We start from the raw sequence: 25744 nt of genomic DNA on the forward strand, positions 1-25744 counted from the left end.
GAATTATTAGAAAAATACTGCACACTGTGAATTATTTTTCTAATAATTCAACGGCCCGTCATCAATTATTCGGCTTATACTATGGTTACCACACCTCAAGACATCGATCAGATGTGACGCTAACAATGGAGGACAGGAGGCAGATGCAAGTAAAGGTAGTTTATTGACAGAAGTATGATGGATGAATGCTGGTGAGTGACGCAGGAACCACGATGGCAGCACAGACAGGTGGGTAGGTGGTTGGAGTGCGTTGGTAGCGATGGCGGTGATGGTAGATCGGTGATCGGCGGTGATAATCCGTGAATGACTGTGAATATCCGATGAAGACTGAAGCAGGACACAGAGCAAAGACAGGAACACAGGAGCACGAACAGACATCTACACGAGGACCTCAAACAACGATCTGACAAACAGGAGACGAAAGACAGGACGTTAAATAGGCGGTGGAATGAGATGCACCTGCCGCTGATCAGGCGATCAGTGGCAACACCCACAAGAACCAATCAACATGACATAACATGACTACAGCTGGAGACGGTGCATTCGCGAACCGTGACAGTACCCCTCCTCCTAAGGACGCCTCCTGGCGTCCCCAGAATCTCTTACCTGTCGATTGTAATCATCGATAAGGGAGTGATCCAGGATGTCCCTAGCAGGTACCCAACTTCTCTCCTCCGGACCGTAACCCTCCCAGTCCACCAAGTACTGAAATCCGCGTCCCCTCCTTCTAGAGTCCAGAATACGATTTACCAAATAGGTGGTCTCCCCATCTACGAGACGCGGCGGGGGAGGGACCGGGGTAGGCGGATTAATGGGAGAATGAAATACGGGCTTGATTTTGGACACATGAAAAGCGGGATGAATTCTCCTGTACGTAGGAGGGAGTTTAAGGCGGACTGCCACCGGACTAATGATCTTGGTGACAGTAAACGGGCCAATAAATTTGGGAGCCAACTTATTAGATACGGACCGGAGAGGAATATTTTTGGTTGAAAGCCACACCTTTTGACCCACGACGTATACGGGAGGCCTAGACCGGTGGCGATCGGCCTTGGCCTTGGTGCGCGCCCCCACTTGGAGTAGAGTCTCACGGGCTCTGGTCCAAGTGCGGTGGCACCTCTGGACGAAGGCGTGAGCGGAGGGGACCGCAACTTCGGATTCCATACTAGGAAAAATAGGTGGCTGGTAACCTACACTACACTCAAAAGGAGATAGGCCCGTAGCTGATACTGGTAAGGTATTGTGGGCGTACTCCACCATAGACAATTGTTGGCTCCAGGAGGAAGGATTCTTGGAGACCAAACATCGCAACACCCTTTCCAAATCTTGGTTGGCTCTCTCGGTTTGACCATTGCTCTGGGGGTGAAACCCTGAGGACAGACTTACAGTCGCTCCCAGTAGTCTACAGAATTCTTGCCAAAATTTAGCCACAAATTGGGGTCCCCTGTCGGAAACCACATCTATCGGGAGGCCATGTAAACGAAAGATGTGGTCTACGACAGTCAACGCTGTCTCCTTGGCTGAAGGTAATTTGGGCAAGGGAATAAAGTGGGCTGCCTTCGAGAACCGGTCCACCACGGTTAAAACTACCGTGTTGCCCTGGGAGGGCGGGAGGGCGGTAATAAAATCTAGAGCGATGTGGGACCAGGGTCTCGAAGGAACCGGCAGCGGTTGGAGTAACCCATCAGGGGGCCGATTGGAAGTCTTACCAGTGGCACAAACCGAGCAAGCCAAAACAAAACTGTGAATGTCGCGAGCCATAAGTGGCCACCAGAATCGTTGCTTGACTAAAAATCTAGTACGGTTAACCCCTGGATGGCAAGCTACATTCGAGCAATGTCCCCACTGGATAACGTTGGACCTTAATCCCTCTGGCACAAATAAACGGTTCGGTGGACACCCGGGCGGAGGCGTTACCCCTTCTAAGGCCGTTCTGACCTTCGATTCGATCTCCCATGTGAGAGTGGAGACCACTAATGTCTCAGGAAAAATACACTCGGGAGTGGACGGGCGTTCGGAATGGTCAAAAATACGCGACAAAGAATCGGGTTTGATATTCTTGGAACCCGGGCGGTACGAGATAGTAAAGTCAAAACGTCCGAAAAAAAGTGCCCACCGAGCCTGCCTGGAGTTCAACCTCTTGGCGGTGCTAATGTACTCTAAATTCTTGTGGTCAGTCCATACTATAAAGGGAACCCCCGATCCCTCTAACCAGTGACGCCATTCCTCCAATGCCATCTTGACTGCCAACAATTCTCGGTTACCAATATCGTAATTTCGTTCTGCCGGAGATAAACGATATGAGAAATACGCGCAAGGGTGGACCTTGTCGTCTAAGGGAGAACGTTGCGATAACACCGCTCCTACCCCCACCTCTGATGCGTCGACCTCCACCACGAACTGACGTGTAGGGTCAGGGGTAATCAGAATAGGGGCTGAAATGAAACGGCTCTTCAGTTTAGCGAACACAGCCTGAGCTGTGTCCGACCACCTGAACGCAGTTCTGGCGGAGGTCAAGGCGGTCAGAGGTGCGGCTAGTTGGCTGAAGTTGCGAATAAAACGCCGGTAGAAGTTAGCGAACCCCAGAAACCTCTGTAGGGCCTTACGGGAATCTGGGCTTGGCCATTCTACCACAGCCTTAACCTTCTCGGGATCCATGCGTATTCCCTCAGTCGACACGATATACCCCAAAAATGGAATTGACTGTGCATGAAATTCGCATTTCTCCGCCTTGACAAAAGCCCATTCTCTAGCAACCTCTGAAGCACTCGTTGGACGTGCTGCACATGTTCCTGGAGAGAAGAGGAAAAAATCAATATGTCGTCCAGGTAGACATAAATGAACTGATCGATCATATCTCGCAGCACGTCGTTGACGAGTGCCTGGAAGACCGCTGGGGAGTTGGAGAGCCCAAAGGGCATAACCAAGTATTCAAAGTGCCCTCTGGGGGTGTTAAAAGCGGTCTTCCATTCATCCCCCTCCCTGATCCGAACCAAATGATACGCATTCCGTAAGTCCAGTTTTGTGAAAATTGACGCTCCCTGCAACCTCTCGAAGGCCGAAGACATCAACGGCAAAGGATAAGTATTCTTTACCGTGATGTTGTTCAGTCCCCGGTAATCAATACAAGGTCGCAGAGATCCGTCCTTCTTTCCCACAAAAAAGAACCCCGCCCCCGCAGGAGAAGAGAAAGGGCGGATGAATTTGGAAGCTAGAGAATCAGAAATATATTTCTCCATAGCCTCCCTCTCTGGAACAGAAAGTGAATAGAGTTTGCCCTTAGGCGGAGACTTACCTGATAGTAAATCTATGGCACAGTCGTAAGGACGATGCGGAGGAAGAGAAGCAGCCCGAGACTTACTGAACACTTCCTTCAGATGGAGGTACTCAGCGGGCACGTTAGACAAATCCACCGCCTCCTCCTGCAACACAGACACAGACACAGACGGACAGGCAGACACTAGACAAGACTCATGACACCTTTTACACCAAGACAAAACGGAGTTAGAGAGCCAGTCAATGCTAGGGTTGTGGAGGAGGAGCCAAGGGTGTCCGAGGACAATGGGTGCCAGGGGAGAGTCAAGGATGTGAAAAGAGATGGTTTCGGAGTGATTGCCAGAGGTGATGAGTGTAATGTCTTCAGTGATGTATGATATGGTGGGAAGTTGCTGACCCGTGAGGGCGTGAACCGTGATGTGGTGCGGAAGAGGTCTGAGGGGGATGTGGAGCTTGTGGGCTAATGTGCTGTCCATGAAGTTACCTTCTGCCCTGGAATCCAGTAGTGCCTGACAGTGATGTGTCTGTGCTGACCACCGCAGCCATACCGGGAGGAGCGTAGAAGATGATGGTGATGATGATGATGATGATGAGGTCTTCTCGGCGGAGATCCCACCCGATAGTAGCCTCATACGTAATACCGGGCCTGGCCTTTTACCGGACAGGCGTGGGCTTGATGTCCGGCTCCCCCGCAGTAAAGGCAAAGGCCCAGGGACCTCCGCCTCTCCTTCTCCTCCCGGGAAAGCCGAGCTCGCCCTACCTGCATGGGCTCGTGATCGTAGACGGGGCTGGCCACGTCCCCGCCGCTGAACCGCACGTCTGCCGGTCCCCTGGATGGGGTGTTGAGTAGCCCCCTCCTCTCCATCCGTGCCAAACGTGCGTCGACCCGAAGGGCCAGCTCAATGAGTCCATTGAACGACGGGGGAAGGTCCAGGACGTAGATCTCCCTCTGGACGCGGTCAGCCAGCCCATGCAGGAACATGTCCCACTGCGCCTCCTCGTTCCAATGGCACTCCGCCGCCAGGGTCCGGAACTCGATGGAGTAGTCCGAGACGGATCTCTCGTGCTGGCGCAACTCCGCCAGCCTCCTGGCCGCCTCCTGTCCTGCGGCGGCCCGATCAAAGACCCGTCTCATCTCGGCGGAGAGGGCCTGGAACGAGGCGCAGCATGGGTCCTGGTTCTCCCACACCGCTGTTCCCCACAATGCCGCCCTCCCAGAGAGCAGGGTCAGGACGAACGCCACCTTGGCCCTCTCAGTGGCGAACGTTCTAGGCTGGAGGGCAAAATGCATATCACAACGGTTAAGGAAAGCTCTACAATAATCGGGTTCACCTGAGTAAGCCTCCGGAATCGGGAGGCGTGGTTCCGGCTGGGAGGGGGCCTCCGATGGTGCTGGTGGAACAGGCGGTGTGAGTGGCGCAGTGGGAGCTCGTAATAGCTGGAACTGTTGGGTGAGCTCGGACACCTGCGTCACTAAAGCCTGAACCGCGCGACCAGTGTCGTTAAGAGTCCGCTCCTGGGAGTCCATCCTCCGAACACTGGCGCTGAGGAAAGCTTCGAGAGAGGAGGGTTGATTACTCGCTGCCTCCATGTGGGTCAGATCGTTCTGTGACGCTAACAATGGAGGACAGGAGGCAGATGCAAGTAAAGGTAGTTTATTGACAGAAGTATGATGGATGAATGCTGGTGAGTGACGCAGGAACCACGATGGCAGCACAGACAGGTGGGTAGGTGGTTGGAGTGCGTTGGTAGCGATGGCGGTGATGGTAGATCGGTGATCGGCGGTGATAATCCGTGAATGACTGTGAATATCCGATGAAGACTGAAGCAGGACACAGAGCAAAGACAGGAACACAGGAGCACGAACAGACATCTACACGAGGACCTCAAACAACGATCTGACAAACAGGAGACGAAAGACAGGGCGTTAAATAGGCGGTGGAATGAGATGCACCTGCCGCTGATCAGGCGATCAGTGGCAACACCCACAAGAACCAATCAACATGACATAACATGACTACAGCTGGAGACGGTGCATTCGCGAACCGTGACATCAGATGATATATTTAATGGGATTCGTCTGGGTTTTGTACTTAAATCACTATTGTGAGCAAGATTATTTCTTCCGTATATCATCCAATGACTCTTTTGCTAGATCCAAAACTTAATTTTAAAGCTGGTAATGGACTAATTGCACACCTTGTTCATCAGCCAATCAGATTCAAGCATTCAACGGCCCCGTAGTATATCAAATAAGAAACATGTTCACTGGGATATGTTAAGATGCTCTTGATGGTGAACTTAACATTCAGTCTCCCTGACCTCCTCAAAAAGACTCCTTAAGAATAGCTGCCAAATATAATCGTGAGATGAATGGCTCACATTCAGATCTGCAACACTTACTTTTCCCAAAACAATCAATTATCTAATCAAACAGACTTTTTTTTATCTTATTGTATACCATTTTTCACTCAGACATATACCACATTAAGAAAGAAAAAATAGGCTATGAATACTATTTCTGATTTTAAGCCACAAATATCACAAAGCTGAACAAATATGGCACAAATATGAACACTCACACTTACTAAAATAAATGTTCTTTATTGCATCTTTGGTTCCAAGAAGAACTTTTAACATCCATGAAACCTTCCCATTTCACAAAAAAAGGATTCTTTGGATATTTTAAATGTTCTTGATACTAAAAATAAGGTTTCTTTTAAGAGCTGTTCACTAGGGGCTTTCGCACCAGAGGAATGTTTCCATAGATCCTATAAATATTGGTGGAAATACCTGCTTTTTGTTTACACCACAGGAACTGGGAATGATTTTAGTTCCTATAACCATACTACTAAACCATACAACTAAAACCCCCAAAAAAGTTATATGGGGAAACCTATAAAATCTATAATGTTTACGAGTAACAAGTTTTTATTTGTATTCATTAACACCTCTATTATTTGCTTTCCAGTTTCTTCTCTGTAATATGAACCACAGCAGTCTCATGTGAAACAAACGCACTGATCGCAGAAACTCTTTGCACCGTGCCGTCTAATATCAAAATAAAAGCTTGCCTTTCATCTCTGCTTACTCACTGAGACCTATCCCACGCATCCACTTACACCTGCTCAATTTGGTAGATGCAGCCCCTTCCCAATCAATCTCTTTGAGCGAGCCATTGCGTCCAAAATAAGATGGCTTCATTTATAAGATCACCTAACACTGGCAACTTGATTGGGACACACAACTGCCACCTCCTGTTGAGATCACACACATCACTTCAAAGAAAACACACAAGACTGATGGTCATTTGCATGACATACATATTTATGCGGCCTCCTTTTCCATCTCACTAGACTCAATACAGATCTTGTGATACTCCCAGGCAGCGTATCACGCGTGATAAGGATCAAGAAGCCACGGATCCACATTTTTTTGCGGGGCCTTAATGGGTGACGTGTTGTATTAAAATGCATATCAGGGTTTACTCAAGAACACACCGAATCAGCGATCTGCTGCAGAAATGCATTATCATTTTGATGGGTGTGGTGATGAGGATGGTGATTACAATGATGGTGTTGTTTATGGTGATTGCTCTTGTGTGTCATCCCATCATAGCACCATTAACACAAATATTATTATTAAAAAGTTGTTGTTGTTATTATAATTATTATCATACAATCATACAATACAAATATGAACAAATACATATTTTAACAATATGAATAAAGCTATTAAATGACAACAAATTATAATAATAACAACAACAACAACATGAATATGAACATTAGTGGATTGTTATCAATATTAAAACAATATTATAAATGATTAATAAATCAATCATGTAATATTTGGTAATACAATTATTTAACAACAGCAACAACAATAATAATAACAATGTCAGAACGCATGATATTATTCACAATTATGTTATATTATTGACAACATTTATACACATAACATACCTACTCTAATGGTAGGCAGGAACAATGATCAAATCTACAATAAAAAGTACACGTTTATAAGTTATACAATAAAAAGAGAGGGCATCATCTTATGTTAGGGCTCATTATATTAAAAGTGGGCTCAAAACGTTTGAAAACGTACTCGGTTACTAAACGTAACCTCGGTTCTCTCTAGAAGAGCGAACGAGTACTGCGTCTTAGCTAAGACGCTACGGGAAAAGTCTCTTTTCACGAAATATTGAGGCAAAAAATTATCCTTAATTTTGTATTTTTGTAAAGCGCATTTGCAGCAGTACACAGCCATAGGCGAGACGGCTCGTTCGCTCATTGGCTTGTTCTGCGGCAACTGCACAGCCTATCGAGCGCAGGCTGATGCAACATTAGACCAATAAGGGCGCTTCGCGCCCTTCTTGCCACTTCCCGCCGAAACGGGTGTGGCTCAACCTATAAAAGGAGCTCGAAAAGGCTGACTCACCTGATTTATTTCATCGCCGAAGCGAACCAGAGTGAATCGTACGCACGGCAGAGAACGCAGTACTCGTTCGCTCTTCTAGAGAGAACCGAGGTTACGTTTAGTAACCGAGTACGTTCTCTTACGAGAGCTCTCTCGTACTGCGTCTTAGCTAAGACGCTACGGGAACCCGATGTAAAACGCAGTGCGCGCAGGGATCACACACCAATAAACCTGAAGCAACGCCCAGGATTTACAGTGCACAGTCACCTGAGGGACTCACAGAGAGTCCGGGACAGAAAAGGGGGAAAGCCCTCCGTCCCATATCTAGCAGCATCCGTAAATGCGGCAATATGACATCACACAGCCGAGGCAAGGCCTGACCAATGTGGCAATGCGGGTCTTACGCAATACTGCCCATATAACAGTCGGCAGCGCATAGCGCTCATGAACTCAGAATTCCCCTCAGGGCCCTGATTCTTCTATACCGACAGCAGCCTTGCTTGCAAGGCGGGAACCTCCAGGTTATAGAACCTGATAAATGTAGACGGCGAGGCCCAACCCGCCGCCATACATATATCCTGCAAGGAGATCCCAGTAGACCACGCCCACGACGAGGCGACGCCTCTTGTGGAGTGTGCTCTGACGCCCAACGGGCACTGAAGGCCCCTGGAAGTGTAAGCTAACGCTATGGCGTCAACTATCCATCTGGATAGCGTCTGTCTCGAAACAGCCATTCCCTTGGAACGTCCACCGAAAGAGACAAATAGCTGCTCCGTCTGCCGAAAGGCAGCAGAGCGAGACACATAAGCTCTTAAAACCCTGACAGGGCAAAGAAGACTCGAGTCTCCATCCTCCCCTGACACCGGCAGGGCAGACAGGGCAATAACCTGAGCCCGAAACGGTGTGTTGAGGGATTTCGGCACATAACCGTGCCTAGGTTTGAGTATGACCCTTGAGTCATTGGGCCCAAACTCCAAGCACGACTGGCTCACCGAGAGCGCGTGCAAATCACCCACATGCTTCACAGAAGCGAGAGCCAACAAGAATACTGTCTTGAACGACAGATGCTGAAGGCTAACCGATTGGATAGGCTCAAAAGGGGGACCCTTCAAGGCCTCCAAAACCGCCGCGAGGTCCCACATAGGGACTGACGGAGGTCTGGGAGGATTCAGCCTCCTAGCTCCTCTGAGGAACCGGATGACTAAATCGTTCCTTCCTATTGACTGACCGGACGCCGTTTCAGAAAACGCCGCGATGGCCGCCACATAAACTTTGAGCGTGGATGGGGCTCTGCCCTTATCCAACAGCTCCTGTAGGAAGGAGAGGACCTCCGTCACCTCACAACTAAGGGGTGAATAACCTCGAGCTGTGCACCAGCTGGAGAACACCGACCACTTCGAGGCATACAGACGTCGTGTCGACGGAGCTCTAGCCTGAGTGATGGTATTTAGCACTCCCACTGCGAGATCAGCGGGTAACCGTTGAGTGCCCATACATGGAGGGACCACAACTCCGGTTGAGGGTGCCAAATCGAGCCCTTGGCCTGCGAGAGGAGATCTTTCCTCAACGGTACCGGCCACGGGGCGACATCTGCTAATTGCATCAAATCTGGGAACCATGGTTGGTTCTTCCAAAGAGGTGCCACAAGCAGTATTGAACATCTCGTTTCTCTCACCCGTTCTATCACCTGCGGAAGGAGGGAGACGGGAGGGAACGCATAAAGCGGGCAGCACGGCCATTTCCGTGAAAGCGCGCTTTCGTTCTTGGAAAAGAACGCGGGGCAGTGAGCGTTTTCGTGGGACGCAAAGAGGTCCACCTCCGCCATGCCAAATCTCTCCCACAACAGCCGGACTGTTTGCGGGTGTAGAGACCATTCGCCCGTAGGGACATTGCCTCTGGACAGCCTGTCTGGACCCAGATTCTGCAGTCCAGGCACATGCACTGCTCTCAGCGAGCGCACGTTGCGTTGAGCCCAAATCAGGAGGCGTTCCGTCAGCCTGCACAGGTTTCGGGACCCGAGACCGCCCTGGCGATTTATGTAGGACACCACGGACATGTTGTCCGAACGGACTACGACGTGGTGATCCTTGATATGGGGACAAAAGCGCGTCAGCGCGTTCTCCACTGCCAGCATTTCCAGGCAGTTGATATGATTGAGCTTTTCCCGTTCTGACCATAGGCCAAAAGACGGTCTGCCTTCGAGCAGCGCTCCCCATCCCGAAGTGGAGGCGTCCGTCGACACCATTTTCACACTCGGGGAAGTCCCCAGGCTTACACCTGATCGGTACCAGCCGTTCGCTGTCCAAGGTGCTAGAGCCGCAACACAGCTCTGATCGACCTTGAAATGCAGCCGGCCAGACGCCCACGCTCCGCGCGGCACCCGAGCCTTCAGCCAGAACTGCGGGGGGCGCATGCGGAGCAGGCCCAGCCGCAGAACCGGAGATGCTGAGGCCATGAGACCCAGCATCTTTTGACAGTGTTTGAGCGACACAGTCGCGCCGCAGCGGAAAGAACTCGCTGCGCGCTGAATGCCCATCGTGCACTGTGGTGACAGTCGCGCCGTCATGGAACACGAGTTCAGAACTATACCCAGAAACAGGATCGTCTGACTGGGGTTCAGCGAACTCTTCGCCCAATTGACACTGAGGCCGAGCTTCTCGAGGTGATCGAGTAAAACGGCCCTGTGGTCCACGAGCTCCGCTCGTGATCGGGCCAGAACCAGCCAGTCGTCCAAATAATTCAGCACTCGTATGCCTCTGAGTCTGAGAGGAGCGAGCGCTGCATCCATGCACCTCGTAAACGTACGAGGAGCTACGGACAAGCCGAATGGCAGGACTGCAAACTGGTATGCCTGGCCCTCGAAGGCGAATCTCAAAAACCGCCTGTGGTTTGATGCTATCTGTATTTGAAAATACGCGTCCTTCAGATCTATTGACATGAACCAGTCCCCTCTGCGAATCTGTGCGAGGAGCTTCCTGGTCGTGAGCATTTTGAAACTGCGTTTCATCAATGCCTTGTTCAGCTGTCTTAGATCCAGTATGGGCCTGAGACCCCCGTCTCTCTTGGGCACCAGAAAGTATCTGCTGTACAGCCCCCCCTCGCTTTGAGCTTAAGACACAGGCTCTACAGCCCCTTTGCTCAACAGTTTTGATATTTCGGCCCGAATTATGTGTGCTACTTCTGTTTTGACCGTAGTTTCGACGCGCGCTGAAAAGCGCGGTGGGCGCCGAGAAAACTGTAGCGAGTAGCCTCTCTTTATAATGCCTAGCACCCAATCCGAAACCCCTGGAAGCGCTGACCATGCATCTGCATGAATGGCTAAGGGCTGGATGCGACACGCGCTCTGTTGACTGGGCAACGGCGGCGCTCGAGTGTGCTGCGCATCTGAGGCGGGGAGCGCGCTGATCACAGCGGGCAGATCGCTCATCCTCGACCCCGTTCCGGCACTTAACCGACTGGAGGGAGGCTGAGCGGGTCCCGTGGGACTCGATATATCTGCGAGTAACCGTGGGCTGCATGTGTGCACTTTTACCACTTTCAACTCGCCGTCTGCCTGTGCAGAATGTACGTGCACGGGCCTCGTTTTTACAGAAGCCCCGCGCCGTAAGTGACATAGTGTATGTGGGCACTGGGAAGTGGGCACGTTTACTATGCGGCGCGCTCGACCGATCTGTGTCGATCTTATGTGCGCTAGCCCTGTGTGCAGGGCTGTGCTTACATGCGGGGATGGGCACTGGGTAGTGGGCATCGTCACTGCATTTAAAGCACCATCGGCCGTGGCCGGACGAGCGTGCACGGGTTTCGTTTTTACAGAAACCACATGACGCGTGTGACATAGTAATTGTGGGCACTGAGGGGTGGGCACGTTTACTATGTAGTGTGCGCGACCGACTTGAGTCGACATTATGGGCGCAGGCCCTGTGTGTAGGGCTGTGCTTACATGTGAAGATGGGCATCGAGGAGTGGGCATCGTCACAACATTTATAGCACCATCGGCCGTGGCCGGAACACCAGAAAAAACACTCTTTTTGTGAAACATCTGGGTAGCCGTGATAACGGCTTTTGTGTGCAGGCAAGCGGGCACTCGTGCAGGCTTGCGCATTGCAGAAGACACTGAGGCAGGCACAACTCTTGGAACTGCAACAGCGGCGCGCTTGGGTGAGAGCTTGGCCGCAGCGGAACTCGAACACCGGCGCTTTCCCAGCAGTGCTAGGATGCTTTGGGGCTTCTGGCTTCACCGCAATCCTCTGCCGCGGCTCCCGCGGCGCGGGGCGACGGCTCGAAGAGCGAGAACGGTGTCCCGAGCTGCGTTGCTGACGCTGTCGTGATGGCGCAGCAGGAGGCGGTGGGCGTGACTGAGAGCTCTGTGGGGCCGGTCTAGAGCGGCTAGCTGCAGAACTGGAGCGCTTCGGCAAGAAGTTCTTGAACGCCTGTGAAGCTTTCTGGTCCTCGGCGAATCTCTCCACAAACTCGTTGATGGAAGATCCAAAGAGGCCGGCAAGAGTTAGCGGAGCGTCAAGAAACGCAGCGCGCTTAGACTCCTTGATGTCAGAAAGCGTCAGCCACAAATGCCTCTCAGCCACCGTAGCGGAAGCCATAACCCGTCCCATGGCCTGTGCAGCGGACTTAGTAGCGCGGAGGGAGAGATCCGAAGCACTCCTCAGATCCGCGAGACAGATCGCTTCAGGTCCCATCTCATCCAGCTTGCGGAGAAGATCGCCCTGGAAAATCTGTAGCGTCGCCATGGTGTGTAACGCAGACGCAGCCTGCCCAGCAGCAGAGAATATCCGTGCGAGCAGCGATGACGTCATGCGGCAGGCTTTGGATGGCAACGCCGCCTTAGTCCGCCGTCCAGCAGAGGGCGGGCAAAGGTGCGCTGCTATGGCCTGTTCCACCGGCGGAAGTGACAGGTAGCCTCTGTTCTTAGCACCGTCCAGTGTGGAGAATGCTGACGAAACAGATGAGCGGATTCTCGCCGAGAATGGAGCGTCCCAAGCCTTCGCCACTTCTTCGTGAAGCTCAGGAGGAAAAGGGGCGTGTTTTGAGCTTGAGGAAGAGCGCTCATCCGGAAGATAGCTACCATCCAGCCGGGAACGTGAAGGGGGCACTGGTGCAGACCACTTGAGGCCGAGGCTCGCCGCGGCCAACGAGAGTACACGCATCAGCTCCTTATCGTTTTCCCACCGTCTGCTGGGCCTCTGAGCAGCGGGCGCGAGATCCACGGAGCTCGCCCAACCCTCACTGCCCGAAGCAAGCAGAGAGCACGTGTCTTCTTCCTCCGACGCGGGCCTGAGATCCACTTCCTCCGATGACGCGTCGGCAAGCAGCGTACACTGAGCATCGGGAAGCGATGCAGGGGAGACCGGTGAATCGGAGAGAACCGGTGAGCTCGGCCGAGCTGGAGGCGGTTCTGGTAGGCGCTGCGAGCGGCGCTTCTTACGGCGCTTCTTACGGCGCTGCGGCGCAGCGGATGATGCAGGCTTCGAGAAGGATGCCAGGCGAGTCCTCAGAGTCACCATAGGCATCAACTCGCAATGAGGGCATCCGCCATCAGCGAGCGCGAGCGTTGCATGGTCTTCACCCAGACAGGAGACGCAGATGACGTGACGATCTCCTTTGCTGAGCGGGGGTTCTGCACGAGCCGCACGAAGGCATCTTTAAAAAGACGCAGCTCTTTTGTGAATGTGCGTCGCAGGGCGAACACACACACAGAATATTACAGAACAAGGATTGTAAAGGATATGGGCGCCGGATAGCGCAGCAGGAACGGCAGTGGAAGGCGGCGGTGCCAGCGGCTTCAGGATGGCTCGTCCTGCTGATATGCTCTTCCAGACGGCGCTTGCTTCCTCGTGATCCAGTGATGCGTGAGCTTCGCTGAAGAGATGAAAAATCAGGTGAGTCAGCCTTTTCGAGCTCCTTTTATAGGTTGAGCCACACCCGTTTCGGCGGGAAGTGGCAAGAAGGGCGCGAAGCGCCCTTATTGGTCTGATGTTGCATCAGCCTGCGCTCGATAGGCTGTGCAGTTGCCGCAGAACAAGCCAATGAGCGAACGAGCCGTCTCGCCTATGGCTGTGTACTGCTGCAAATGCGCTTTACAAAAATACAAAATTAAGGATAATTTTTTGCTTCAGTATTTCGTGAAAAGATACTTTTCCCGTAGCGTCTTAGCTAAGACGCAGTACGAGAGAGCTCTCGTAAGAGAACCTAGATTGACCAGTGTCAAGATTTCAGTGGTCACTTCAGTAAAGCAGATTTCTTTTAAATGTCTGGCAACAGTAACATCTAATAGTGAGCAACCTAATAGTGCCTTTAATAAAGCACACTTCTGTTATTCTGCTTTTGTATTTCTAATTAGAGAATTCAACATGAAAGGCTTTATTACACAGGGACCAGCCCACTGATATTTGAAGGCCAAGCATGTGCTAGAAGCATGAAAGGAGTTGGCATAATGGGGCTTGCAGACAGCCTGGGCTTGTCTGAAATAGCAAAGAAATAACCCTCACATCCTCACAATGAAATCTCAAGGCTGCAAATATAATGCATTAATTGCGTATTTGATCAGAACAGAGCAATAGTTTCACTGGAAAGCTTGAAATCAATAAATTGTGCCTTTTCTTTTTGAAAAAATAAAAAAAATAAAATGCAAGTGGGTTTGATTTCATGGTACAATTACATGCCATTTTCAGTGTAGGGTACTGTATTGTTTCAAGTTCTTTACTCTGGTGAGGTTAGAAGTCACTGAAAGTATGTGTGCTGTGAATTAATTCATGACAAAGTAATATGGGAGTAAGTCAGGAAATTACAGGAGAAAATGATTTAATTTACACTATATTTTGAGAAGTTGTTGTGCCACGAAAAGGTGCAGAAATGTCACTAAGCACCAAAAAAATGTGAAGCAGGAATTAGTGCTCTTGGCATCAAGACCAACGCAAGTAAAGTCCAAGTTATTCAAATAGTTTCTCTGATAGTTCTTAAGTTCTATTCAAAAACAATAAAATATAAAAAAAATAAAATAAAGTTGTTTCATAATTCTTAAGAATGCAGTTTAACAAAAGATTACTTGTTAAAGAAAAAAGGTTGAGAAATATGGATGCTTATATATATGATATATATTACTACCATATTGGAAATGTATTTGATAATTTCAAGTTCATTTTCTTATTTTTATTACCTTTATTTCCATCTAAAACTCACTTTAAACTAATATTTAATGGTGATGCTTTAGTATTAGGCCCTATGTATAAACTATTATATTTATTAATATTTTTTAAGAAGCTTTCAGTTTTCATTATCATTTTACTTCAAATTTTAGTACATTTTAATTTAGTAAATTTAGTTTTAATTTTATTTGTAAAGGACGCATTTACATTTCTTTTTTACTTTTTCATTTTTCATTTACAGTAGGCTATATTTTAATATACCTTATACCTTTAATATGACCTTAAAAACGCTGTAAAATTCAATCTCTATTAAAAAAATGTCAAAATTATATTTTTTCCATACTTTACACCAAATATGATACATAAACACATGCAAAACAATTATTTATTTATCTTGAAAAGATATGATACATTTTAACCTGATTTAACTAGCTTTAGAGAGAGGCTTAGACCTAGTCCACACGGACACGGGTATTTTTATAACCGGAGTTTTTCCTCCTGCGTTTAAAAAAAAAATCCCGTCCACATGAAAACGCAAAAACATGCTATCAAGCGCTGTCAAGAGCATGCCACACCAGCAGGCGGCGATATAACCCAAATTGTAAAGTCACCTTGGCCAATCAGAAGCAGTCAGCGGCGCACAATCTGACGTCAAACACAGCGGATAACGGCGCACACTCTGACGTCGCAAGGCAAAAACCCCGGTTATACTGTCCACACGACAACACTGCAACCGGCGTTTCTGAAAATGCTCACCCTGGCCGTAGTTTTCAAAAATGTTCGGTTTCGGTGCCCTGAAACTGCGTTTTCGTGTGGACGAAAGGCCGAACCGCGTAAAAAAAGTCACGGTTATAAAAATACCCATGTCCGTGTGGACAGGGCCTTAATGTAGCTTTTATTAAAGCAGTACATGAAGCCATCAACTTTTTGAGGCTGTGACGAGCCAGCCGTCTGTACAACGCACAACTTGGCAAGAACTCGTTGTGTTTGAATAAAAGTAATGGCTCAGTTTTGTGATGGACTAGGCCGGAGTGCCACCTGCACAGTCTTCCAGGCCATTCCAGGTGGGATGGGAATGGCTGCCTGAACTAAATCCATCATCGAATAAAACACAGGTGGCCTTTTACTGCTGAGCTGGGATTTGGCAAACATGAAGAATGTAATCAAATACAAATGACACGCTATTATATGTTGCATACTGTAGTGTCAATAAAATCATTACCAAGACAGATTCCCAAGATGTAACAGTTCTGCAGGCTCTGACTTTATGGCATTTTCCTGATTTCCCCCTCGGTCTCTCAATTTGCATTCATTCTGGTGGCTCTGGATTTTGTCCTCGGGAACATTTCCTCAACCAAACATTCATCTTTACACAGTGTCATTTTCCTTCAGCTTACTTTCTCACCCATACTGTAATGTCCTTTTAAATATTTCAGGTTTTCTTAATTAATACGTTCATACAGCAAGCACATTAATTTGTTTAAAATTGACAGTAAAGACATTTATAATGATATAAAAGATTTATATTGAAGATTTATATTATTATTATTATTTTACATTCATCACAGAATCCAAAAGTATCAGCTTCTACAAAAATATTAAGCAGGACAACTGTTTTCAACACTGATAATAATGTTTTTTGAAGGATCATGTGACACTGGAGACTGGAGTAATGATGCTGAAAATTAAATTAAAACAGTTATTTTAAATTGTAATAATATTTTACAAAATTATTGTTTTTACTGTATTATTGATCAAATAAATGCAGCCCTGGTGAGCATAAGAAACTTCTTTCAAAAATGTAAAAAAATAAAATAAAAATAAAAATAAAAACTGGTAGTGTATACAAGGCTGTTAAAGTCAAGAATTGAGAAGGGGAAAAATGTCAGGTAAAATTGTACTTTGAGCCTTTGCATTCATATTATTACATCCTGTTAAATTCTAGTATACATATGTGGATAACTTTATAGTTACTTCCACCCAGTTGCCTTTTGACAAGCACTCAGTATCGTACAAAATGGCCTTTCTTGCATCTAGGGTGGGTACAGAAAGAATCACCCCCCCCCCCCTTAAAATAATCATATTTTGTTGCTTTGCAGTATGAAATGAAAACAGACACAGTTTTTGTTTTATCCAGCTGTATTTACTCAGAGCAACTTATAACATCCAAGTGAAAGATCTAACACCAACATGTCAGAAAAAACAAACAGAATCACTGAACTGGGAAAATGATTTCCCCCTTGTGTCAGTATTTTGTAGAATCACCTTTTGCTTTAATTATACAGCCTTTAGTCTGTTGGGATATGCCTCTACTAACTTTGCACATCTAGACTTAGCAATATTTGCCCACTCTTCTTTGCAGAACTGCTCAAGTTCAGTTCAATTTGATAGTGACCGTATGTGGACTGCAGTCTTCAAGTCATTCCACATTTTGGGCTCTGACTAGGCAATGCAAGGACATTTACAGTACCTTTTTACTCCTTCAACCACTGTGTGCTCAGTTTTGCTGTGTGCTTTGGGTCATTGTCATGTTGGAAGGTAAACCTTCTTCCCATTGACGACTTTTTGGAAGAGGGCAGCAGATTATCCTCAAGAATTTGATGGGATTTTGCCCCATCCATGTTTCCTTCTATCCTGACAAGTACTCCAGTCCCTGCTGCAGAGAAACACTCCATACCAGGATCTTACCTCCTCCATGCTTTACTATAGGAATGATGTTATTTGCATTTCTGCCAGACATATTGTTCGGTGTTGAGGCCAAATAATTCAATATTAGTCTCTGCCTCAGAATCTTCAAGGAGCGTTCTGGCAATGCTCAATAGCGTCTGGCATTTCTTGAGGAGGGGATTTTTCCTTGCAACCCTTCCATAAAAGCCACATTTGTGGAGAAATTGTGATCTTGTTGCCAAATGTGCACAATGAATAAATTCCTGCAACTGCTTCAGAGTTCCTGTAGGCCTCTTGGTAGCCTCTCTGACCAGTTTCCTCCTGCCTCTTTCATCCAGTTTGGAGAGATGTCCAGATACAGGGAGGGTCCGTGTTGTACAAAATACCTTCCACTTCTCCAATCAAAATGAACACAGCTGATCACAGGTGAAATTCAGATTGCTTTGTGTGCCATTGAGAAGGTGATTAGCTACATTTTAGAAGAGGATCCTTTTTCCAACTTCTGTTTTTTAATATATTTTTTCTTCTGAAATGTTGATGTTTATTGCATATTTCACTTGGATGTTATACGTTGCACTATTTAAATACAGCTGGATAAAACAAAAACTGTGTATGTTTTAATTTCAGACTGCAAAACAACAAAATGTGATTATTTTTAAGGGGGTGGGGGATGATCACTGTATCATTCCCCTTGTAATCTTTGACTCCCAGGAAGTGTACATAAAAAAATCCACCACTAGAGTTAATATGACAAATTTGTACGGATGTCTCCTGATAAGTCATTGCCAGAACTGCAAAGAATTCAACTTTTGCACTAAAAAGTTTAAACTTGGTGCCTAAAATGTGAATGAAGTTGGACAGTGGACTTGCAGTTTAATTCTAGATTAAAGACCCATCTCTTTAACCTTATTTACACATAACATAACATAAAAAAAACATTTTTTTGATAGGTAAAAATTTATAGCCTGAATGCACTGTAAGTCGCTTTGAATAAAAGCATCTGCTAAATGCATAAATTTAATTTAATTTTAATTTTAATTTAACATACTAATATGCCTCTAATAGAGGATTTTTAGGCTGCATTAATTAGGTAAACCGGAACCGGGAACACTTCCCATAACACCCGATGTACTTGCTACATCATTAGAAGAATGGCATCTATGCTAATATTAGTTTGTGTCTCTCTTTTTCCGAGGTCACCGTAGCCACCAGATCCAGTCTGTATCCAGATCAGAGGGTCACTGCAGTCACCCGGATCATTATGTAAATAAAGCTGACTTGACTTGACTTGACAGTGGACATTAAAAGCCCTACCTGTTCTTTCACAGAGGCCAGAATGGCAGAGGTGGTCTCAGTCCCAGATCCATCATCATTAGAAGCATTCAGTCCTGGACTGAGCATGGTGGCGTTCTCTGCTTTGGCTGACTGTTCTGGAACTGGCATGACTTCTGGAGAAGACAAAATATTTATTAGCAACTCTTCATCAACTCAGGATCATCAGGGTTCAGACTTGCTGTGCTGACTGAATGATATTTGAGAGAATGCAAGAAAACATATGTAATGATCCTAAAACAGAATGATACATTCACAAACTCACAGACTCATCTGGTTCTCAAACTCAACCGATATCCTTAAAAACATTGCATTTAATGTTTTATTATGCGTTACTATTTTAACACAGTACAATTACCCCAAACATGAAAATTTGCTGACATTTTACATACATTCAGGCTATCCAAGATGTGTATTAATTGGTTACTACATCGGAACAGATTGGGTTAAATTTAGTATTACATAATCTACCCACTAATGGATCCTATGTCGGTTCAAACCACCAATAAAAAAGAAATAATCCACAAGTAATACACACAACTCCAGTATATCAATTAATGTCATGTTAAGTAAAAAGCTCCTTTGTAATAAACAATTTCACCATTAAGAAGTTTTTAACTTCAAACTACTTTCAAGTCCTCTAATCCATAATATTGCTTGTTTCGTCTGAATCAGATGTGAAATATGTACAGATCAAGCCCCTTTTACAAGCGAAAAGTGTCCACAGTTCTAAACAAATATGTGGGTGTATTGTTATGTGAGAGGACAACAGGGGATGAACTTTTTTCACTGAAGTGTTATTATGGATTATGGACTCATATTTTGGCCAGAAATTATGGTTTAAATATAAAATGCCTTAATGATGAATTTATTTCTTGCAAACACGTAGCTTTTCACTTCACAAGTAAATTGATTTTTGTTGATTATTGGGATGTTTTTATCATCCGTTTGGACTCTCATTCTGACGGCACCCATTCACTGCAGATGATCCACTGGTGAGCAAGTGATGTAATGCTGAACTTCTTTTAATCGGTAATAATAAAATAAACTCATCTACATCTTAGATGGCATGAGGGCTTTTCAGCAAAATGTAATTTTTAATAAAACAATTAAAATTCTCTCGTCATTTACTCATCTTCATGTTGTTCCAAACCTGTATGACTTTCTATTTTTTTCTTCATAATGCAAAATATATTTTGTAGAATGCTGGCAACCAAACAGACTTGGTTTCTTTTTTAGATCATTTTCTCTCAATACAATGAACGTCAATGAAAACTGAAACCGTTAGCAACATTCTTAAAAATATCTTGTTTTATGTCTCCCAGAATAAAGAAAGTCAGTTTTGGAATGACATGAGGGTCAGTAAATGACAGAATTTTGGATTTTTTATTTTTGGGCAAATTGTCCCTTAAAAATGATAAATATATATTCCTTGATCATGCCAAAAGCAACTAGTCAGACATTTTCAGTAAAGTGTAATGCATCAGTTATCTCATGAACCCACACGGTCTATTTACAGTGGCAAATGAGAAATGTCAGGATGTACAAACACATGATTGATACAACCTATAAAGAATCTGTATTGATTAGAAAGAGATTCCAAATAATAAATGAGCTAGGCATTAGCTGGACTCAGATCAAAATAAATGGTTTTGTAGGACAATCTCTGGATAGTTTGTCACGCTCAGTGGTGGATGTGTCCGAGCCTGCCAACTTTGTTCCCTTGTTAATAAAGATGACTAGACTCATCTGACATGACAGTGTGCCTCCGTCTGACGTTCTGGAAATCAGATTATGCCTCCTTAAACCACCATTTCCACATTGTTTACCTTCCTCCACTCTTCCCTTCACACATGTTCACATAATTCACCCCAAAGCCTCTTCAATGCTTTCAAAGTAATAAAGGACTTGTGGAAGTCAGAAGTTCAGGCAAATGCAACCACTTGACAGACGCAACCTGCCGAGATGTCTTGTATGTGTTACAACACTCAGATCTGCAAGGCAAATATATAATCCAGGCTTACAATAATGTGCTAATATTGTTAGTGTTCTTCTGGTTCAGTGGTAGAGCATTGCATTTGCAGAGCAAAAGGTCATGGGTTCAATTCCCAGGGAACACACATACTGGTAAAAAAAAAACTTGTGTAAAAAAATGTTTTTTTTTTTGTGATCAAATGTTTATTGAAGGAAAAAGAACAACAAGATATTAAGCATTTTAAAATCATAAGCAACAGTCAACAGAAAATATGTATATATATCTATATATACACACATGCACAAAAACAAAGTATACACATACATTGAAATATACATAAAAAAAACAAACAAACAAAAAAAAACAAAAAAAAAACAAGGGGAATAACTCGATTTCAGGACCTTGAATTAATGAATACACAGAGTAAACCAACTTGAATTAAATCAGATAAAGAAAAGAGATCATCTCACCCAGGCTTTTAGTTATTCAGAAACAGTATACCAGTTACAGAGAGCCTTTTCATTCGCACCATTAACTCGAGCAGTAGACAATTCTAGAAGAGTCACGTCTAAAAATGTAAGAATCCAACATTTAACAGAAAGTGAATGAGGAGGCTTCCATCTCAATGCAATCATTTTTTAGCAGCTGTGAGGCCAGCTAGTACAGTGCGCTTATGCTGGTTATTAAGGTTCAACATTGTTAGGTTATTCGGTAACAGGACAGGCACCGTTACAGGTATCGTTGCTGAAACCAGATCGGATAATCTGGATGCCACCTGAGTCCAAAATTGAGCAACAGGTGGACACTCCCACATCATATGTAAGAAAGTGCCTGGAACCTTCAGAACGCATTGGGTACAGGTTGGATCAGTTAATCTCTTCATTAAATGGAGTTTACGAGGTGTTAAATACGTTCTATGTACAAAGTTGAAATGTATCTGCTGGTGGTCAGGATTACGAGAGGCCTTCTTTATATTTACCCAAACATCCTCCCAATTAAATTCTGGATCCAAATTTGGGCAGTCACGTCTCCACAGCCTATCTAAAGGCAATTTGGCATAAGAGGCCTCTAATATAAAGTTATATAATATGGACACCAAGCCCCTATTATTCCCTTGAGCAATAATCAACTTATACAATGGGTGTACAAGCAAAGGTTGCTGCCAAGGAACACCATATGCTTTGAGGGCCAATCTAAGCTGTAGATAAAAGAAAAATGAGGATGCTGGCAAATTGAATGAGTTTGCAATGTCTTGAAAAGAGCACAAACCAGAATCATTATAAATGTCTTTCAAATGACGAATACCACTCCTACTCCAATGTGAAGGAGGAATGGGTCTGCCTCCAATTGTCAATCCTTTATTACTAAATATGGGAGATTGTGTATGCCACTTGCAAGAGACCTTGCATCTAGATTCAACTAACCTCCAGGTTTGAATAAGATGGGAAACTATGGGACCAAAGCGCAGCCGACATTGCTTATTTGATACATTAGAAAAAAGGATGTCTTCTAGATTCCATGGATGCACAATATGTTCTTCTATCTTGCGCCAAGAGACAGGAATATAAGGGTTAAACCATACAAGCAAAGGCCGAAGTACAAAAGACCAAAAATAGAACTTACAATCAGGCACTGCCAAACCTCCATCTACCCTCTTCCTTTGTAAAGTAGTCAGTTTTAAACGTGGTCTCTTTTTATTCCAGATGAATTGGGAGATATTACCATGGATTTTATTCCAGAAGTTGACAGCAGGGGAGAGGGGAATCATAGAACTAAAAAAATTCAATCGAGGCAAAATATTCATTTTTACAATAGAGATTCAAGCCTGCAGAGAGTTGGGCAGATTGATCCATCTGTCCAAATCTCTCTTGATGGCCTTGCCTACTTCTGAAAAATTGTGCGTCACAATGTGGTTCAAAGAGGGAAAAATTTGTATCCCAAGATACTTAAAATGCTGAACAACAGCGATAATGGAAGGGTACTGCAATATTTTAGCAGACTCATTTAAAGGTAAGAGGGCAGATTTAGACCAGTTAACCCTGAAACCAGATAAATGGCCAAACTCTTCACAAACAGCCAGCAGGCTAGAAATAGACTGTACTGGATTTTCCATGAAAACCAGAACATCATCTGCATATAATGCTACATGATGCAAAGTATTGTGAATGGAAATAGGTTTTATCTCAGTAGATTGTCGAATCATCTGGGCAAGAGGTTCAAGGGAGAGGGCAAAAAGAGCTGGACTTAAAGGGCACCCTTGTCGTGAAGACCTAGTGATAGTAATTGGTGAGGAAAGTAATTGTCCTGTGAGTACTAATGTTGTGGGATTAGAGTAAAGAACCTTAATCATATGTATAAAACCCTTACCAAAACCCATATTTTCCATAACAGACCACAAGAAAGACCACTCCATCCTATCAAAGGCCTTCATTGCATCCAGGGACAACACTGCTGAAGGAACCTTAGCATCCACTGCCGCATCTATTATATGTAGAAGACGCCTGACGTTATCCACTGCCAGTCTAGTTTTAATAAAACCTGTCTGATCACAATGGACTAGCAAGGGCATGTGATCCTGAATGCGCCGGGCAAGTACCTTTGCATAAATCTTTAAATCGGAATTTAACAGACTTAATGGCCTATAGTTTACGCATTCTGAAGGATCCTTATCTTTCTTTAAAAGCAGAGATATTAGGGCAGTATTGACATCTCTAGAAAAGCTGCCTTTTTCAATTGAAGTCGTTATCATGTCTAGAAGCAAGGGACCTAATTTATTCCAGAACACAACATAAAACTCAGGTGGTATCCCATCTAAACCAGGTGATTTATTCCTTTGCATAGCAAGGGCAGCCTCGTTCAATTCTTTTAAAGAAATGTGGCTATCAAGTAGAGTGGAAGCATTTGTTGCTAGCCGTGGTAGATGTAACTTTTTAAGAAAATCACTGCATCTATTCTCTTCAGGCTGAGACTCGGATTTGTACAAATTGGAATAGAAGACACGAAACGTCTCGTTAATTTGTTTGGGTTCAGTTGTGATAATGCCGGCTGAGGATTTGATGGAGGAAATATCGGCAAAATGTTCATTTGACCTAATTTTCATAGCCAAAAGATGACTAGGTCTGGACCCATGGAAATAGTAACGCTGTCTAGTTCTATGGATTAAAAATTCTGAGCGTTGCTTCAGAATATTATTTATTTCTTTCTTAACAAGGTCCCGTTCCACTGCTATCCGTGAAGAGTAATTGCTCTGTAAAGTGGAATCAAGTCTAACAAAGTCTGCTTCAAGAGCTTGCAATTTGGCAGATCTGGCTTTGCGAATATTGGAGCAGAACAGTGTAGCATTGCTTCGTATAAAACCTTTTACAGCCTCCCATAATATTCTGGGGTCATCAACGGAACCCACATTAAACTTCAAAAAATCCTCTAATTGAGATAGGAATTGTGTCTTATATTCATCATTCACCAATAAGGAAGTATTGAATCGCCACCTAGTGGCTCGCTTGGATAAACAGCCCAACGTAGCGCAGCACCATATTCCTTTGTGGTCCGAGAGGGCTATAGGCAATAACCCAGCATAATCAATTTTCTGGAAAAGTTTAGGAGATGAAAACAGAAAATCTATTCTTGAAAATGTTTTATGTCTGGAAGAGAAAAAAGTATAGTCTTTTGACGAGGGATTGAGAGATCGCCATACATCTACAAGCCCCAAACTTTTAGCCCACGAATGTAAAGCGGCAGTAGCCAATTCCTGGTCTCTGGAAGCAGTCGAATTTGACCGATCAATATTGACATCCCAGACTGCATTCATATCTGCTCCTATTATGAATGAATAATCAGTCAGATCTAACATCCTTTGTGTTAATGTATCATAAAAGCAATTATCAAATGTATTTGGTGCATAGATAGATACAAGAGCAATCTTTATGTCATACAGTTCCACTTTCGCAATAGCAATTCTTCCTGCTTCATCCGCCCATAAGTCCAACACCTTAATTTTGAGATTACGCCTGCAAACAATAGATACCCCTTTGGTTTTTGTACTAGCCGTAGAGGAAGCAATAGTATGATAATATTTATTAGCGATACGACCAGAATCCTTATTTAGCAAATGAGTTTCTTGTAAAAGCGCAAGATTAATTTTCTTTTGCCGGAGCAAGGTTAAGACACTTTTCCGTTTATGTGGTGCATTCAGCCCATCGCAATTCCATACAAGAATAGATAATTCACCCATAATCATCATGTACAGTTCTCACAACAACCACTGGCAATCTAAATATAAATTTTATTTTGCCAGAAGCTACACTCACTGAAATTGCAATAAAGGTTTCCTCACCAAATATTGCTAAGCGACGTGAATATACCCCAAAATACAATATTAATACAAAATCCAATGAGTTTCCCCTATAACACAAATACATCAACAACAAAAACAGTGAGAGAAAATAGGACAAAACAAAATCAAAGACGTAAATAAGAACCACATACAGATCGTATTGATCCGTGAGCATTTATGGGTACGGGGCAGCAAAGATAATTCAACCCAGAATTGTGTAACCATGAAAGAACCGTTGAAAATACCAAGATTTCTTGACCACATAATAGTGCAATAGTACAAAAATAGGCTAAGTGAAATACATCACTATACTACTGAGCTTGTAGGCCTACCGGGACTAACAACTGTGAACAAGTGAGCTTACACTTAAGTTGTAGGCCTACATTATTAGAAACATATGTACAATAAAACAAAACAAAACAAAAACAAACAAAAAAAAAAAAACAAAGAAAAAAAATAAAAAAAAAAGGAGGGGGGGGGGTAGTTGATCGCAGAAATTGCGTGTGCAAAACAACTTAATCCACGGCCTATACATAAATTAGAATGTCTAAGGATGAATATTCAAATAAATTGTGTAAACAC

At 44.8% G+C, this 25744-nt stretch overlaps 1 protein-coding gene across 3 annotated transcripts in view; it reads right to left on the reverse strand.

Annotated features, from left to right (window-relative positions):
- LOC132123991 (catenin delta-2-like) overlaps positions 1 to 25744 on the reverse strand; it is a 316895-nt gene that overhangs the window by 250679 nt on the left and 40472 nt on the right. For 2 of the 3 annotated variants that reach the window (XM_059534706.1, XM_059534704.1), the window contains exon 2: positions 18837 to 18970. In XM_059534706.1, the coding sequence (XP_059390689.1) occupies positions 18837 to 18965 (129 nt within the window). In that variant the 5' untranslated portion in view covers positions 18966 to 18970. The remainder of the gene's footprint in view (positions 1 to 18836; positions 18971 to 25744) is intronic. The other variant, XM_059534705.1, reaches the window with a different exon arrangement.

Source organism: Carassius carassius, chromosome 42 (assembly GCF_963082965.1).
Source record: "Carassius carassius chromosome 42, fCarCar2.1, whole genome shotgun sequence".
NCBI classification, from domain to species: domain Eukaryota; kingdom Metazoa; phylum Chordata; class Actinopteri; order Cypriniformes; family Cyprinidae; genus Carassius; species Carassius carassius.